The sequence below is a fragment of the Myiozetetes cayanensis genome, unplaced genomic scaffold, assembly GCF_022539395.1.
Source record: "Myiozetetes cayanensis isolate MyiCay16 unplaced genomic scaffold, myiCay2020 scf14, whole genome shotgun sequence".
Classification (NCBI taxonomy): Eukaryota; Metazoa; Chordata; class Aves; order Passeriformes; family Tyrannidae; genus Myiozetetes; species Myiozetetes cayanensis.
Genome location: NW_026087048.1, coordinates 7761486 through 7779749, shown reverse-complemented (window position 1 = coordinate 7779749; position 18264 = coordinate 7761486). Strand labels below are relative to the sequence as shown.

Sequence of the window (18264 nt, the reverse complement as noted above, 5' to 3'; positions counted from 1 at the left end):
TATAGAACAGAATAATAGATGGAAGTGCTTTTACAGATATTGTCTGTCAGAAGTAACTCTTTGTGGCATACACATCCTTATACACAGGATGAGTTTTATTTGCTGCTGATGGAACTACTCCTGAGTAGCAAAAAGCCCTGAGTTTCTGAGTTTATCTCTTAGTCTCCATACATTTACTTTTCATAACCTCAGAAATTTTATTTTATTTCTGTTATGCTTTTGCTGGGTTTGTAGGTCTGGAAGTTGCAGTTTGGGTCTACTTTGATCTTTATGTTCTTGAAAAAAATTCTAGGATCACAAACCTTCACAAAGACTGTTCATGTCAAAATATAAAGGAATTGCACAAAACAGCTTATGAATTCCTTTCCCTTTTTTAGATGATGATGCAGGTGCATCAGAAGGGAGTATGGAAGAAACAGATTATCTCCTGAATTTATAGGCTAAACGTTAGGATAGTGCTTGGAAAGTGGTAATGCTCATATGTGTTGAAATAAACTCTCTTATGCTCTGAGTGCTTTACTCACTCAACTAAGATATGAAAGGCATGACCTTTTTTCTCTTGTAACTAGAAGGAACTCTGCAAAGAAAAACAGAGGGATGTATTTCACTTTTCTTAAATCATTTGGAGTTCTGATGTCTTGAGTTCTGTTGGCTTGTGTTGATTCATGTTGAAGTTATTAGCAGTGGAGTTAGCGAGGATGAGTCTGTCCCATCAGCATAACTCGGCTTTGATTTCAGTTTACATCAATGTGCCAGCCTGGAAGTCAGAACAGCTGAGGTCTCTGATTCATAATTCCTTCTGGACTCAGCTGCAGCTCTGGAATTGTAACATCTATATCCAACAGGAATCCTCAACCAGATCTAGAATTTGTCAACTTTTTTGTCAAGTTTGTAAGCTGGGCTGGGAGGGGTGTGGGGGTTGTAATCCTCAAGTCTCTGAAAGAGTATCTGGGGCAAAGTCCCAACTCTTCAAAAGGAAGTGAAAATTCTGTCACTGATTTCAGTTATATCTCTTTTCACTCAAAAATTGCTTTGTGTACAAAAAAAAAATGAGGACTTTCAGATGATAAACCATGTTATACACCACCTTCTCTGAGAATCTCAAAGTATCTCTGAATTAGATCTGACAAGGTATGTAACAATCTTCCAAGATCCAGTGCAAGAAAAGTTCAGAGGATAATACCTGTGTTAACTGTTCTGAAGAGTCAGGAGTAATGAGGCACATTGTTACCTGTATCACTAAGTATTCTTCCAAATTCTATTGCGTCAGCCTTTTATTCTTTGAAGTGATTACAAGTTGCTCTTTGCTGCTGTTTCCAAGTTATATGTGAGATCTAACTGGAGTTTAATTGTGTACTTAATGAAAAAGCTTAAACCAGGAGAGAGAAAACAGTGATGGTCACCATGGAATTATCTTAAAAGCTCTGTTTTCCACATTTACGTGGAGTTGTTTGAGATGTCAGTCTGTGACTTCACTGGGTATTGTAGTTTTTTATCAAATTACAACAATTATATTCTCTGCAATATTGGGCTGCATCTCAGCTACCAGATATACAAGACCTTTTGATGGAAAGGTACTGTTTTAACTTCTAAATCAATGGTAAAAAGTTTTAGGAGGTATTAAACAGCCTTTCAGCTACTCTGCTTTGGGTGAATGCCAGAAGTAAAAGTCAGCAGCACCAAGAGTTTCACCACCTTTTCACAAGAAACAGAACATTGACCTTCTTTAGCTGATAACTGTTAATTTTGATTTTATCTGTAAATACAGTGGACTGTATGGCATTGACAGCATGCCAGACCTGCGCAGGAAGAAATCGTTTCCCATTGTTCGAGATCTGGTGAGTAACTTCTGAAACTGTGAATTCCTTTGTCAGTTGTCTACACCTTTCTTGTAATTACTACTGTGCACGTGAATGACAGTTTGTCAGCCATTGTTTTAGGGAAAATAAATATCTTGAGAGAATGGATTGAGGCCAGTAAAAGTCAATGAGGCAGTTGTTCTAATGGACCAGATAAATCTGAATATCTCAGTGAATATTTAGATATTACTTGTGTAATCAAGTAATAAGCATTTCATGCAATAATAAACTGCCCATTCTCATTTTAAGTTAGCATATGAAGACAGGTGCTATTAAGGGTTTGGAATAGTGATTGACTTGATTTGTTTTGATACTGAAAGAGGAAGAAAGTTCCTTTGAAAAAGCAGCCCTTTTTCACTATGAATATTTTAAAGATTTATGTGTACTTTTGGTACAAGATGAGGCATGGGGTTTCTAACATATATAATAGTCTAGAAAAATAAATTTCAGCAAGGTGAAAAGAATGGCAGTTCCTTTGAGATTTATTCTGACTTCCAGTCTAAATAAGATTAAGTAAAATCTCTACTCTGAAGAATTTCAAGTGCTATTCACATTTCTCTTTTTCTTTTCCTGAAGTACAGAATTCATAATTCAATAAAATCCATATTACTCTCTGATGGCGGTGAGCCCCCAAACCAATTTTTTGTTGTAAAGAAATGATGGGGAGTTAGCCTAAGTAAATGTTACTGGAGCTGTCATTAAAAGATCAGCCTTTGCTAAATTATTGCTCATTGTTCTCTCAGCTACACTGTTCAGTTAGTTTACAGTGATGCACTGTGCTATCTGAACAGTCAGGCAGAGAAAGAACAGCAACCATTTTAGGGTAGAGTTCCTTCTGGAATCAATGAGATGTTACCATGTGTGACATAGGAGAGCCTGCATTCACTCAGACCGTCTTTTGGACAGCAACCACTCCACTGTTAGCTGTATTACACAAGAATAATCTGCTGCCTCATTATGACATTTTTATGCATATTAAATGACACTCTGCTTTAATTGTTGGAACTTTTTGCAAGTATAGCTCAGAATGCGTTAAGACATCAGAATGTTAATTATTCACTTTGAGAGGAATAACACTTTCATTTTATTATTCTGGTATGTCAGTGATTTCTGCTTTACTGTCCAGTCCCTGGAGAATAATTCCTTGAAGGAATTCTGTCTTTAATAAGTATAAATTGCAGAGTTTTAAAACTGAAATTCAATCTGAAATCGAATCATTATGGACTTACAGTATAGTTCTTAGCTATATGTTCTTTAACTATGTATGTCTTTAAAAGAGTAAATTGTATTACAATTCAGTTCTACATCCGTAAGCCTAAAACACTTCTTCCAACTTTAGAAGAATTTATTTCAGACTTAGTGTAGGTCTTCACCTTTCAAAGATTATTTGTATTTAAAGGTATATGATTCAAGCAGCCTCCTGCAAGCTCTGAGCTTTCAGTGGATTCCAACATACCTCATTTAAATCAATGATCAGGTCCTTGTAAGATGTGATACACTGTAAATGATCCTTGTTTTATGCTTACTTCTGACTGTTTCATGAAAATAGAGATAATATTGCTAGAAATGAGTGATAGACCCTTTTGATACTGACTGAAATAGATATAATTTCATATATATTTGTGTTGCAATAAATCTGACAAATTATTAATATTCTTTAAAATTTCTTTCCTATCTTGGCTGGATTTTCAGGCTATGGTAAGTACTTTTATACTGATAAATGTTCTAAAATTATCATAACTTTTATGGATTTCAGTAATGTCATATTTTATTATGACCTATTGGAAAGTAGGAAAAATATTTTATGATAAAGAATTTAGTCATAAGAGAATGTCTTGTCCTCTGCATCATATATACCAAATTATTAGAAAAGGTTTATGTTAAAAAGCTATTAATGTATTCCAAATATCCTTTCTAATGATACAAGCAGAATCTTTAGCAACCAAGCATGATGCTTCCCCTGTGGTACTGAGAGCCGTAGATACTTAGAGAAAGAGAAGTTGTGAGGGCTTTGTTAATTCTAATAAATGTAAATATAAAAATACCATTATCTTTGAGGCTGGACAGGACATACTTTTGTGTCTGTGCTCCAAATATGAAGAAAAAGTAAATGATATTACAGTCATGCCCAGTAATGATCATGTAGTTGAGCTGAATCGTCATTTCCTTTCCAAATACTTTTTCTAAGCTTAACACTTCATATCTGTTGAATATTTCAGGATCAGACATCAACTTTTTGATAGAAAAATTATGGGACAGGCTAAGTAATATCAGGCAGTAGATTACTTCCTTTCAAGTTATTTCTTCCTCATTCCTGCTCCCCCTCCACTCCAGCACGTCAAGAAACAGAGTACAAATCTTCTTCCAGAATATAGAAGTTGAGATCTGATAAATTACCTGTGTTTTCTCAAAAAGAAACAGTTCTAAAATTGTGCAACCTTTAAATACTGAAAACAGTAAAATGTTTGTCTAATTCACCTGCAGTGAGTAACTTTCACATTGCATTAAAAATACACCAGCGTTTTTTAAAGTGTTAACAAACATTTTGTCTTCAACTGCTGATAGTAGCTTCTAGATTCTTTTAAAGAAAAAAATTAACAACCAAAAGGTGATCAGGAAAATGGAGACCCTCTGTAAAACCTGAGGATTGAGTACTGCATGAATACATGAACAGTTACATTGGCTTGACTGCCTGTTCCTCTGTGCTACTTTAGTACAAAACACAGTTCACTTATTCCATCATGATAAGGGACTCTTTTTCTCACCAACACAATTTTCATTTAATATTTAATTGTAGCTTGAGTCCAGTTTGCTTTTACTTACAGTTACTATTTTTCAATGTTTTTTCTAGAATTACTTCTAATTATATTTATTTATTTATTAAAGCTGCTAAGGCAATTTTGGAGGTAATATATAGGAAAGTGTAAATACAAGTTATTAAGTCATCCAAAAGGCCTTGAGCGTAAAGGAAACTAATTTTTTTTAAATCCTATATCAGAGATTTGGAAAAACATTTAAAAATTAAATAGGCCATGTTCTGCTTTATCATCTTCTCTTATCGTTTGGGGTTTTTTATAAATTTGTTCATATGTTCAGGATTCAGCAGTGCTTACTTAAGGTCTTATTCTCAGGTCAAATTCTCACATAAGGAGAGACACGAGGTAGAATCTGAACGTCAGGTTGAGGGTAATCAAGTGTAAACTGCTGACATAAGTCTTGTGTCCTGTTGAAGGAGAGTGGTGAACCACTTCAGGTTCCTGTTGCTCACCACCTTCTTCTGATGCTCTGGCAATTTGGACTTCCTGGAGGGCCCAGATGATTGGCTGCAGTTACCTATTGAATTATCACCAACTGCAGTATTTCGGAACAGCAGCATTTTGCTTATGGACTTTCTCTTGCAGATGCAGTTTATTCTGACAATGATACATAAATGGAAATAACCCTTGTGATTTTTTTTTCACTAAAATCCCTGTAAATTTAATCCATATAACTGTTAAATATAGTGGTTTATCCCAAATCCCTCTGGATATCACTTTCTTCCAGCATGACAAACACTTGATTAAGAACAACCTAATTACCTGCTTTCTCTTAGGTTTTGTTATTTTATATAGGGCACTGTACTATAATTTTAGACACATTTCTGACTAAGGAGCAAAACAGTAAAGTTCCATGATTCCATGAGCGCCCCTTGGGAGAACTGAGCTTCAAGGACACAGGACAGGGCCAAAATTGCTTCCCTTTTTTGACTTTTTCTCATGGGAAATAATATCTGTTTATTGGCTTCTACTGCTACCATGAAGCTGCAATTCTGCTGGCTCATGTACTTTGATGAATTGCTGGAGGACAGAACACAGCAGCAGTCCCTGCCCCATAATCCAGGTTAATGTTATTATGCCCTTTCTACTCCTGCCCGGACAAGTCATCCCTGTTGTTCTCTCACTTGGCTTTTCTGGGATCGTGCAATTGAGACCTGAAAGGATCAAATCCCTTGCTAAGTATAAGGGACATGAAGTCTACAGTTCAAAACTGTAAAACTAGCTTACTGCAGGCAAGTAAATATAAATGGGTACTTTGCAAGACTTGGAGAAGAAACGTCTGCTTTAGGAGGGATCAAAAGATGGGTGCTTTTAAAGTAATTATTTTTAACCTGAAACTCTATTGATTATGAAAATTGTTTCTTTTCTTCTTAATGATTCCATTGCATTTTTACTTACCATTTTTTACTTTGATGCACGGGTCCTGTAGCATTAGATTTTGTCATAAAAAGTTTGAAACAGCAAAGCCTCTTGGCTCTGTTTAATCTTTCCTGTGACTTTGTCAATCTCACTGGCACTCCCTGATGGAATTTCCCATATTCACAGAAGTAGAATAAAAAGATGGTCCCAGAGAAGTAAACAGAATTATTTACTTAATAATAATAGAATGGGAAAACTACTAGCAAATTAATGGCATAGAGAGGGTAAGCTGCTGAGTTTAAAAGGAAAAAAATAAAAGGAGGGTTCTTTGCATCCCATCTTAATTGTAATAGGACAAGGATTAATCAAATCAAATATTACTAAACCAAGGATGACTTCTTACCCTATAATTGGTTTCACAAGATTAATAATTTTGTGTCAGTCTGCAAGAATAATTATTATCAAGAGAAAGTTATTGAAAATTGAATCAGGGGAAGTGAACATTTAAAATTAAAATTGAACAGTCTTAATATATCTAAATAAATAAATAAAAATCCATTTTAAATGTCAATGTTTAAAATGATTAAATGGGAAGAAATTGGGATTGTCTCTTCATCCAAAGATTAATGATGCAATTCCTCGGTTGATGGGAGCCTGAATTGCTTCTGACCCAATACGTATTTCACAAAAAAATATATGGAAAATATCAGTGAAACTTTTGCTGTAATAGCTCTGTAATGGTGAACTACAGAGACACACTGCACAGTTAGGTGAAAATTTGTATCCCCACAACAAAGGCAACAACAGACTTATGGTTAGTGGGTGGTATAATTGATCTGCACGGGGCTAGACTATGAGGGCAGCAGTGCATGACAAAGCAGATACTGGGTGACAGAAGAACAGAGATAAAGCACAACTCTAGAGACACACTTGGAATGATTTAGAATAGGGGAAAGGAAGAATGAGAATGGTGCTGCAGGTGAAGTGCAGTAATATAACAGTGTTATGGTTGATATTTCGCACAGTGAAATAAATCTCACCCGTTTCTCTCAGGCCAAAAGGAGTACTGATAGCAGAAGTGATATTCAGATTTGAAATATTATTTGGAAAACACACAGAACTCATTTCACCAGGGTTTTTTTCCTTCTGATCATTATACTTGCTAATCAATTCTCAAGGAACCATTTAAATTCCAGGAGTATTGCAATAAGGAATAAAAAATTTCATTGTTTGTTGTATATTAAAAATACTTCATTTTGAGTCCCCTTGTATGTACTGTACTAGAGCAAATGAGATTATCTCTACAACCAAGTATGTATTTGGAACCAGGAAGTGTTCATATACCAATAACATCGTGTGGCCAAACGAGGACAGATTGAGACAGAGTTCCAGCCTTTTTTCCTACCTCCAGGAATCGGAGTATTTCTCCATATATGGGTACTATGATCCATAGTATCAAATTAATATTCTCTTTAAGGGAAATAATAATTTAAGGTTTTTCAAGGTCTTTTTATTCAAGACAAGTAACACTTTTATACATACGCACAGACAACTTGAACCGTAAGACTCCTGCAAAATGATCTCCCGTGTTGCTGCAGGCACAGTCAGCTTCCAAATTAGGGCAGGATGCCTACCCTTGTACCACATTAATTTGGTTGGCAAAGCGGAAAAACAGTGACAGCCTGTGGTTTAAAAAAACTGAGTCACAAACCTCTGAATAACAGGTCTCGTATTAGAAATGGCAGTTCAGCTGGGCAGTGCTGAAAGAAACAGTAATGATGATGGAAGGTGTGCCTCCATTATGTACTGAAACCTTAAAGGTTCTGGGCTGCAAACATTAATGAAAAGTTTTGTAACTTCTGAAGTTTTGTTTATATCCAATAGCATAATCAAGTGCTAATTCCTCCATTAGATTCGACAGCTGTTGTTGCAAGTATAATTTTAACCATTTTACATTTGCCTCAAACAGACACTTGCAGCTCGAAAGTCTGGTATTTCCATGGCCATGCTCACCCGGACCTCCATAAACACTGAGGAAATGGTAAGTGTGTTCAATGACATGTTTAAATCACTTAAATAGTTGAGACATTTTTGTTGAAAGATCTTTAAAAATTATTTCAGCCTTAGACACTTCCAAACTGGATGAAATCGAGTGTGTAAACATTCCATTTACAGGGTAGGAACTTTCAGGGATCCTGAGCAGAATTTGCTGGCTGATCCACGGTGACAAGGCCAGGTTTGCTTCTGCTGAGTCACGCTCATGACAGTCAGAAGAGACTGAGTGAGAAACCTTTGTTTTACCAAACAGTGATTTGGGGGAAGCATTTTATACTGGGCTTTACCTGCAGTCTTTCAACATCTTTGTGTCTTTATCGCACCATGAGTGCAATTAGAATGACAGGACTCTGCAAGAAAGTTTCTTTGTGGTCATTATTTTTTCCCAGTCCTTATAGGTGGCTGGGACACTATTTGACAGTTTTTAATGTAACTCATGCTGATAACACATCATTCTTGAAGAAATGTTTAATTCATACGAGAAGTGACCATGAGAATATTTTGAAAAATCATATTCTCATAGCTAGTAAAACCTGTGTATTGTGGTTTCCCATTATTGACTTCACTTAGATTTTGAAAAAGAAATTTATTTGAAACAAAAACACAAAAAGGTGTCATTTTCCCCAGGAATGCTTAAAGGGCAATGCAGGAAGATTTACATGGCTGAACTAAGCAAAAGGTCATAATTTGAAGGAATACAGGCCCGTTTTGTGTTCCTTAACTTGCTAGTGCATACATAGCCTTCTGAAATATATGCTACATTGAAGAAAAACAAAGTGTTGAATTTCTCTTACACAGTTGTTAAGCTCCATAGGAGAAGAATGGAAGGACAGAATATACTGACAGGTGTTCTGGGAACTGAAACCCACAGCACAAATACACACCCGTCCATCTCACCTGATTTATCGTGAACTTTCTGTGCTTATATGGTAAACATAAAGTACCAGTTTGGTAGTGCTCAGGGATGGATTGCTGAGGTAGAAAACAGCTGGTGTTTGAAATGTTCTTTTAGTAGAAGAAGGAGTTATTTTATTCTGCTATCTCAGAATAGTAACAAAGGTTGGCAGAATGAAAGAGAACTATTGAATCTTAAGAAGAAATTCAAGGCTGAGACAAAATTATAGAGAAAAATTGACACCATGCAAGTGGTACAAAATAAAGACTTTTTTCATCTATGTTATAGTTTCTGCAAAAATACTTAAATTCAGTAAAAGTAACTAAGATACTCCATATGCTTTCTTTAAAAAAAAAAATTATGTATGCATTATTACCTTTTATGATGATAAATACAGATGCAACTATTCCTTTACACGCCTCCCTTCCTATAAAAACTACCAGACTCTGACTTTAGTTGCAGGTTTTAGAGATAATATTAGTTGCCAACAAATGCAAGACAATAAATAATAATTTGGACTTTCCTTATAGATTCTTACTTGTGTGGTACTGCTCAGGAAGAAAAAAGAAGGCAACAAATCCCAATAGACAGCTCAGCGTGAGCATTTCTCCAATGCTGTCAGCCAGGAGAAACTACTGAACTATGATTCAGGAGATATGGAAAAATAATTTCAATGTAGTTTTATGCCTTTATACTCTTTGGCATCCCTTTGAACCATGCCATATGAAAAACTCTGCATCAGAAATAGATATTTCTTAAGAAATCTTTAAATAAAAATGTAAGTCGAAAGGCAGACAGCAAATATAATTTAGATATATCAAAGTTCATTTGATGAGAAAGGGTAAAAAGCTAATTTAGAGAAGAGGTGAATAAGAGAAGCCTGTCTTATTCTTTAGTGAGCCAGTCCTCACTAAACATATGAAGGGAAGTGAGGATTCTGTGATTGTATGGTTCTCCTCTTTCACAGATAAATGTAATGGTACAGCCAGTAAAGCCACTGGCTAGATATTTAAAACATGGAAAAGGTAATACTTTTGTACTTGGTCTCTAAGTAGCCAACTGAACTTAATAACCTAGGGCATCATTCAGCTGGGTAGAGCAAGATTTAAAAACAAAAAGGACAGACATTTGCAGGCATAAAAGAACTCTCCAGATACTCTCCACAAAATAAAGATGTGAAATGCAGATGAAGAAATGCAGTTGCTGATGAGAGTTAAGGAAAAAAAAACCCCTTTGGGCAAGTTATTCCTCTGATTAAGGCTTTTCTGGCTTTTACCCTCCCTCAACTTTTTCTGGAGGGAATATTAATGACTCTGGTGGGAGCAGGTTATTTGGTTGATTAGATTCAGTATGGAAATTCTTTGAACTAATGCCTTTTATTAAAAAATCAAATGCCACTGACACAAAAAATCAAAACCTGAGGCTTTGAGCTTTGCCACCTGACACTGTTGTCCTTCTGGTGGAGCACACACATGGCACGGTGAGTTTGTGTGTTCTCAGGCACAGATCTCAAGACATTTTAAGCAGTGTGATACTTGAACATATGTTTTCAATTGAGCATTCATTTAATTGCTTTGCTGAACAAAGAGACAGGGCTGCAAGTTTGTAAAAAGAATATATTGATGACATTGAAAAATATTTCAATTAGTATCTGACAGAAATAAACTTCAGTTCAGAGGATAAGCAAATAACTAGATAATTCTCCTATATATTGAGTGCTAAATGTTGCCATGCTCAGAGCTCAGTGAATTCATATAACAGAAACATTTAAACAGAGAAAAGTAATAGGAATGAAAGCCTCTAGACAGTAAGATAAACAAAATTCTCCTTTGCAATTTGCTTTATTAACAACAGGGGAAGGAATATGTTCAGCAGCAAAACCAATTTACAAATTGTGTCTTTCAGCTGAAAATTTCATTTACCCTCAAATGTTTATTTCAAGGCCTGTTGAGCTGTGCCATTTCATTACTTACTGACATTTTAGAAAAAGATAAAAGTTACTGGCAAATTTATTTATAATGTGAAAAAACAGTGAAGTTGAACAGGGTGAAAGGGCAGGACTTGTACTGAGGCTACGCGAGTTCAGGAATGGGACAGTGTAATCTGCAAAGGAACCTTCAAATACCTGGTGGTTTCTGACAAGCATCATTTCTCAGCAAGCTGCATAAATTCACCTTAGGTTTCTTTCTGATCCCTGAAGCTGGTAAGTTGTAACATGGGAGGCAGAAGGTGGAGATATGTGCAAAGATGAATTCTCCAGAGTTAGGTGGCCATGACTATCCCAGTCCTTCTTAGGGTCTGCCAAATCAAACCAGTGCAGACCTTTCCTTGCTTTCAGGGAAGTTACCAGGACAGGCAAAGAAGCACCCCAGGGAGCAATTCAGTATTTGTTTTAGTCTTTTGTGCTGTATCAGGTTTCTTTCTTAGTTCAGTTCTACAGTGTTCTCAGAAGTGCAGATTAAAATGCCCATGAAATGTCTGACCATGTATGTTTGGTTAGGCTTCACAGGATGTTGTTTTTAGTGTGTAACTCTTAACTTCAAGAGCTGCTGCAGCCTAAGCTACTTAACATTTGGTTCTGCTATTTTTAGTGCTTGAACCTATGGATCAGTAGATTTATTGCTACATGGTAATGTTTTTCCCGTGGTAGCAAGAGTTCTTTAATCGATGGCTCTGATTGTGCAACATTATGCAAGCGTGTCCACAAAAAATATTTTATTTTTATCAGACAATTTATCATTAGCAGAATTTCTGACATGTTTTGAGCAGATATGAAGATACATAAAACCAAGAACATGTCAGCATATTGGTAGACAGCCTAATATCTTGCATTTGGTATGAACTTACCACAGCTGAATATTAAATGTAAGGGAGTGCTAACAAATGCTTAACTGAGTAAGTTTGCTTTGCTTACTGTACTATCAGAACTGTGGCAGAGATGTTGAAGCACAAATGGACAAATCACACAAATTCCCAAGTGTTGTTCCCCATTTTCTACAGTACTAGAGCTACCTCATATCATATCCTCACTGAACACAGCCGTGGTAAGACAGACAGAGTTTCAGAAATATCCCTCTGTGCTACCCTTTTTAATATGGTTTCTTCTTTCTAAAAGAATCAATCATTCATTATAAGGGAACAATTCTAGAACTTTTAATACATTCATGGCAGCCATGGATAAGTTTAGTGAACACACAACTCCCACAAACGTTGTAAGATCATATCTTTGTGTGGTGCCAAGTACAGCCCACACACTGCTGGGCTTTTTTTTTTATTCCCAGTAAATCACCTGGACTTAGAAGATCTGGGTGCCCCAAAACAAAGCTCAGATAAATAAGCTGGACAATTGTGGCCATATAAACCCACGTTTTACATACAAAACTTCAGACATTGCTTCGGTTTTACCTTATTAAGCACTGAGGAGCTGAGATTGTTACAGTACTAGTCAGCCAATAACTGTGCTTGTAGCAGAACTGGCCACGAGTCAAAGAAATGGATGTGGATTTTTGAGAGTATGGATCATTCTTGTTTACAGGTAAAAAGCAACTTGATGCTTAAAAAGGAAGTAGTGAGTATGCTATTACAGATATTATATAGCACAGGAATGCAGATAAAATGGAACCCTAAAACTGGTCAGCTTTTATTTGATGAGGTTATATAGACATTACTTATTGAATGATAGCATTGTATATAATCAAAGTAGATTTTATACAGTGTATCTAGGTTCCTGTAGAAAGTATTTAAATATTCAGAAGTAATGTTAGGTAGCTCATTAAAATGCACCAATGAATGTAATGCTGATGAATTTTTTAATTTCCACCTAAAAATATGCATAAGACTTCGTGTTAATTGACTAACTTGATTTCAGCTTAACTCTGCTTTCAGATTTTCTGTTTCTGAATTCAGATAAAACAGTCATCCAGTGTTCTTTTGCCTTCAAAGTGTAAGGCAAAATGAGTAAATCAGTATTTTGCAAATTCATTCTTCTGTGTATGTTCTGATCTTTTGTAGCATTGGAAGTGTAAATGCCATATAATTTAGCTACAGTTCACTTGCATTAAACAATAGTTCAACCAAAGTCTTGATTTTTTTTTTTTCTTACCCAACAGAAAATACATGTCTTCAAGAAGACATTGCAGGCTTTGATCTATCCTATATCATCAACCACACCTCATAACTTTGAAATTTGGACAGCTACAACTCCCACATACTGTTATGAATGTGAAGGTCTACTTTGGGGCATAGCCAGACAAGGCATGAGATGCACGGAATGTGGTGTCAAGTGCCATGAGAAGTGCCAAGACCTCCTGAATGCTGACTGTTTGCAGAGTGAGTATTTCTTGACAACTCAAGCGTTGCAATACTTGACACATTTTGATTTTGTGTGTACCCTCAGATATATCCTGAAAGGAAGGACCAAATCACCCAAAATCAGTGAGGGGAAAATCAAAAATCAGTGTAAGGAAAAGAAAAATTTAATCAGGAAGTCATTTGGAACTAGAACCAACCTTTTTCTTTGCTCAGATTGATTCCAGCCACCATGCATTCTCCTTCAAAAATATACCAGGTGCATTTAAACCATACTTAAATTACAACACAATTATTACACAAGATTCTAAACAATAGAAAATCAAGACCTGCAGATTTTCCAATATTCTTATTTTGGAATGACAGGTGCTTTTATAACTCTGGAGTTATTCCCCATTGTTGATATGTTGATATTCCACTGCTGATATGTTACTGTGCTTCTACATGAAGGAAAACTACATAGATATTTCAGTCAGGTCTTCCTTCTTCCCACTGTGTTCTCTGTGTGAAGAGCTGTCACAAGGGATGGATTCTCAAGGTTCATACTGTTCGGGAACTAATCAAAATTTCCCAGAGCAACTGACCCCATGGAGCACAAACCAATGATGAGTTTCTAAATCAAGCTGCTTAACCGTGCTTAATTGTGATTCTGCACTATGGCTGCAACTGGGCTGTGTTTGACAGCGAAGCTTTTGACACAGTTTCACAAGTGAGAAAAGAATGTTTGCTTTTAAAATAACTATTTCAAAAGTAGCTTGTACAGCATTAATGTGATTGGTGGTGGTGAATATTCAAAAGTGTGTAAAGATGATACTCATGAGCAGCTTCTCCAATAAGTGCAAATAGCTGTGTTGCTGGGACAGTAACAAAAGCAGGTATGTTTTCAGAATGCCAGTTCCTGTTCACTCTTATTGACTAATTGTCTCATTCTGGGTATGTTTTAAGACTGGCTAAAAATAATAATGAATTGCACATCAGCCCATTGATCTCTCTGATTTGAGTAGTCATTTGACATCCTGTTTCTGCTGGGAATTACTGGGTTTATATTACCTGGATTTACAGACGTGGAAATGGGTTGAGCTTGTACTTCTACTGGCAACAGGATATGTGCAAGTCACTTTGCCAACATGATGGAGGAGGCAGATAATAGAAATAGCTTTCCTACATTTAACCTCTCCCCTTATGCATTTTATCTTGTTAGATCTATTTATGTACAGGGGGAAGAAAACATGGAGGAAAGGCACTGAATTGATGCTGATATTCTCAAAATGTAATGTGGGATTAATCCTGGGGTGTGGGGGACACAAACCAAATCTTTATGGACCACATTGGATCTAATAGAAGGTTACTTTCTACATATCCTTCTGAGCTACTGCTTGGATTAAGAGCTACTCTGCTGTGACTCACTTCTGCTGCTCCCTGAAAAGGCTGATTGTATTCTATGACAAAGAGATAACTATCAAGTCTTCTGTAGAGTGCTGTGGGAATTCCCTTACCATAATTACATACAATAATGGTCTAGAAATATAACATAGCTGAAACTTACTCCATCAGAAGGGGGCATTTTATTTTGAAGGATTTAACAGAACAACATATCATGTTATAACACTTTCAGAAATATTTTTAATTTAAGAGAATCAAGATTAATTTGCTCCGTGAAACATACACAACAAATCTTTTTTCAACAGTGGTGTTATGAAGTCTTGCAAAGATCAAATTGTTATGAGTGTGGTAATCATGTCTTTGTGCTGGGAGGAACCTTTCTGCTACTGTTATTTGGGTGGTTCTTGTCTCACCGAACATATGAAAACCCTCCTCTACTCCACCAGGCTCTCCAGCCTGGTTACTGCATGGCATTCAGTCCCCTTTTGAATTACATTGCAGGGACTTGGGAGATTTTTTTAATTGGAAGTTTCATTTGGCAAGAACATCTATTCCTGTCTCATGGATGCTCTGTCCTGTAGTGCATTCTACGAGTACAGCACAATACAGATCAACAGTGTATTCTTACATCCAGTCACTCCTGCTTGAAAAGCTATTTAGATCTGACCTCTAGGATTTTGATTCATTTTTATCAAAGAAAACAGTAGTTAAGTCTGTGTCTTTTCATTCTTGCAGAAGTTTGGAGTGGAAAATGAAAGCTTCCTGAGGTGTCTGTAAGAGCTAGCATATATAAAGTAGAGAATTTTAATGTCTTTTTGCTGTTTGAGAGAGTCACAGTTCAAACTGGAAATGTTACTACAGCTATTTCTGCTCAGTAATAAAAGGAAAGAGAGAAAAGCAAGATCCAAGATCATGTCCCTGACAATTTCAGGGTTACAAGTTACTCACAGTCTGTGTGTAGTATTATGATTTCTCATAATAGAGTATGGTTAAAGAGGTTGTTCTTTGTGAGGCTTCTTAAAAGTGATGAAATCTCTTGTCATTAGACCTGAGTGTAATATCAATAAGGAGCTGAGCTGTTATTACACCTCAGAATAAGTAATCCTTTCCCAGTGGGGTGATACACCTTCACATATTTACATGCTGGCCATGCCTCTTCCTGTTTCACCCTTCCAACTGTCAAGGCAATAATCCTCTGCTAACATTCTAAGAGCTGAACTGGTTTTCAGGGTGCCACAATCACTCAGGTGGCATGAGAGATGTATCCATCCCTGAAATAGTTTAATCCTGGCTAAAATTGAAAAGCTACAAAAGGCATACAGAGTAAAAGTATCCTTTTTATCTTCCTTTTCACTTAGCTGAAGAAAAATTCAGCCCAGAGGTTCCTTGGCCCACATCACTAACCCAAAAATCCACGAAAAATGTTTCAGAGCACCATGCTGTCTTTGAAGAGTTTTTACAGATATATAAATTAAAAGTCTTAGAGAAAACCTGCAAAAAAAGAAATAGGAGTGGAAGTCATCTGTGGTGTAAACAGTTTGAAAACACTGAACCACAAAGTCTTGAAAGAACAAACCTCTAGAAGGCAAATTGCAGATAAAATATTTAACACACCTAAGGGATCCTGCTCTTCTCATTAGCATGCAAATATTTTTGAGCATCCTGTCATATTTTTTTGCAACAGATTAATTGTTCAGTGGATTTGAATATTATACTTCTTCAAAAGTGAGGTTCATGTACTTCGTTTTACATTGAAAAAATGAATTGACCAATTGGTTAAATCTCTGTTGCTGAGAAAGCTGATGTTAACAGTGTCATAAAGTGAAATGTAGTTATTTTTATCACAGTCAGTCTTTGGGCCATCCCATAATCACTAGGGTGTATTGACCTCCAAGCCTCCGTGATTTTTTTTATATGCAATGATTACTAATGTAGACTCTAGAAATGGATTCACATCTCAAGCTCTTTAAGGTCAATATCTAACCTTGTTCTAAATTAGGTTTAAAAAAAAATCAGTAGTACTTTCATTAGACCACTCATCTTCAACAAGATATCCCTTTCTAGTACCAGGTGCAGTATTAAGTTAGAATTGATTTCAATCATGTTGAGTTTGTATCAGTCCCTGGGGTAAAAGGGGCTTGTTAACTTCGTGTGCAATGTAAGTTAACAATATTGTCTCAATTAATTTGATCAATACTGCATGAGAAGAGTTGTTGATAGACTGTCAGCAATTGAGGATGTAAAAATAGTGGCAATAAATAATTTTATATAAGTAGAAGGCTATTTCATTAAAGGAAGTTGCATTTAACACATATTTCAATTTTATCTGTACAAATTCATCAGCAAGGGTTTTAACAGGAATATGTTGTTGCCATTCATATTGTGTCCATGATTTATCATTCAGTTATGATGTTGCATTTGTACTCTTTAAGGAAGGGTAGAAAATAAGAGAAAATGAAAAATATTCCTTCCTGCATCTTCCAAGAATGACCTGTCACACTTCCAGGCAGATCAGCCATCATCTCTTTCCTGATAAAATCACTAGAGAATTCTTTATCTGATATTTAATTTCATAGCAGTATTTAATTCTATTTCTACTAATTCCTGATTTTTCACTCTGGAAAATCTTTAATCACTAGAACTTTGGTCTTCCTCATTAAAAAAAAATAGGTACTCTGATTTAGAGATTTTCAAGATTTTTCAAGATTTACTGCCATGAAAAACACCTTGAAGAAGCTGTATAATTCAGCCCTTTGACAATCTGGGATCACTGGTATCTGTTACCTCGTCCCACACTTTTCCCATCTTATGACATTATGCCTTCCCACTTTACTATCTCTCTCTATATATAGATATCTCTTTTGCTCCAATGTGCCAAGAAACCTTCAGGCACATTGAAAAGTGAGCAAAAGGAAAACATGAAATATTAGTTTAGTAAGACTCCACTAAAATTTTATGCTAAAAGATGACCCTTTCTAGTTCTATGGATGTGTTGATATTTTTTTTCTTTAGCCATTGCAATCTGAGAGTACCTCAGCAAAAAAACTCTTTCCAAAGGACAGATTGGTGTTCGATGATATTGTAAAGACAGAACTCTGTTCTTCTTCACTATTGAAATATCTGTATTCTAATTTCACAGCAAATTGTTCAGCATAATTTTGTCTTGATTTTACTGCCCTTTTTAAGGGAACAATAATACTTTGATCCTCCCAGGAGCTGAGGATGGCTAGTTGGATGATGTTTCCACAGGCTTTTGGAAGAGTGAAGTACTTAGGGCTGCTAATGATAATGATGATGATGATTGTGACACTCAGTGCCACAAGCCTTTGTGCAGTGTTTAACAACATGAGCCAGAACTCAGCAATGCCTATAGCAAATGGCAGTGTGTCATTGATTATCAAATTTGTAGTATTCATCTTGCTTTATATGTTAGACTCATCAAGAGCTGAAATAGCCTGTTTAGCGCTGCAGGAATTTAAATTTTTACTTGCCACGTTTGTGATGCTCTTCTGATTGTAGAAGTCTGATGTTTCTTTCCTCACACCCAACTGCAAGATCGATATTTGGGGTTTTTTCAATAGTACATTTA

General features: G+C 36.0%; 1 protein-coding gene across 1 annotated transcript in view; it reads left to right on the top strand.

The window, feature by feature from the left end:
- UNC13C (unc-13 homolog C) overlaps nucleotides 1–18264 on the top strand; it is a 138516-nt gene that overhangs the window by 23508 nt on the left and 96744 nt on the right. Inside the window, exons 4-7 of the mRNA XM_050309689.1 lie at nucleotides 1769–1838; nucleotides 3552–3557; nucleotides 8004–8075; nucleotides 13094–13313. Of these exons, the coding sequence (XP_050165646.1) occupies nucleotides 1769–1838; nucleotides 3552–3557; nucleotides 8004–8075; nucleotides 13094–13313 (368 nt within the window). The remainder of the gene's footprint in view (nucleotides 1–1768; nucleotides 1839–3551; nucleotides 3558–8003; nucleotides 8076–13093; nucleotides 13314–18264) is intronic.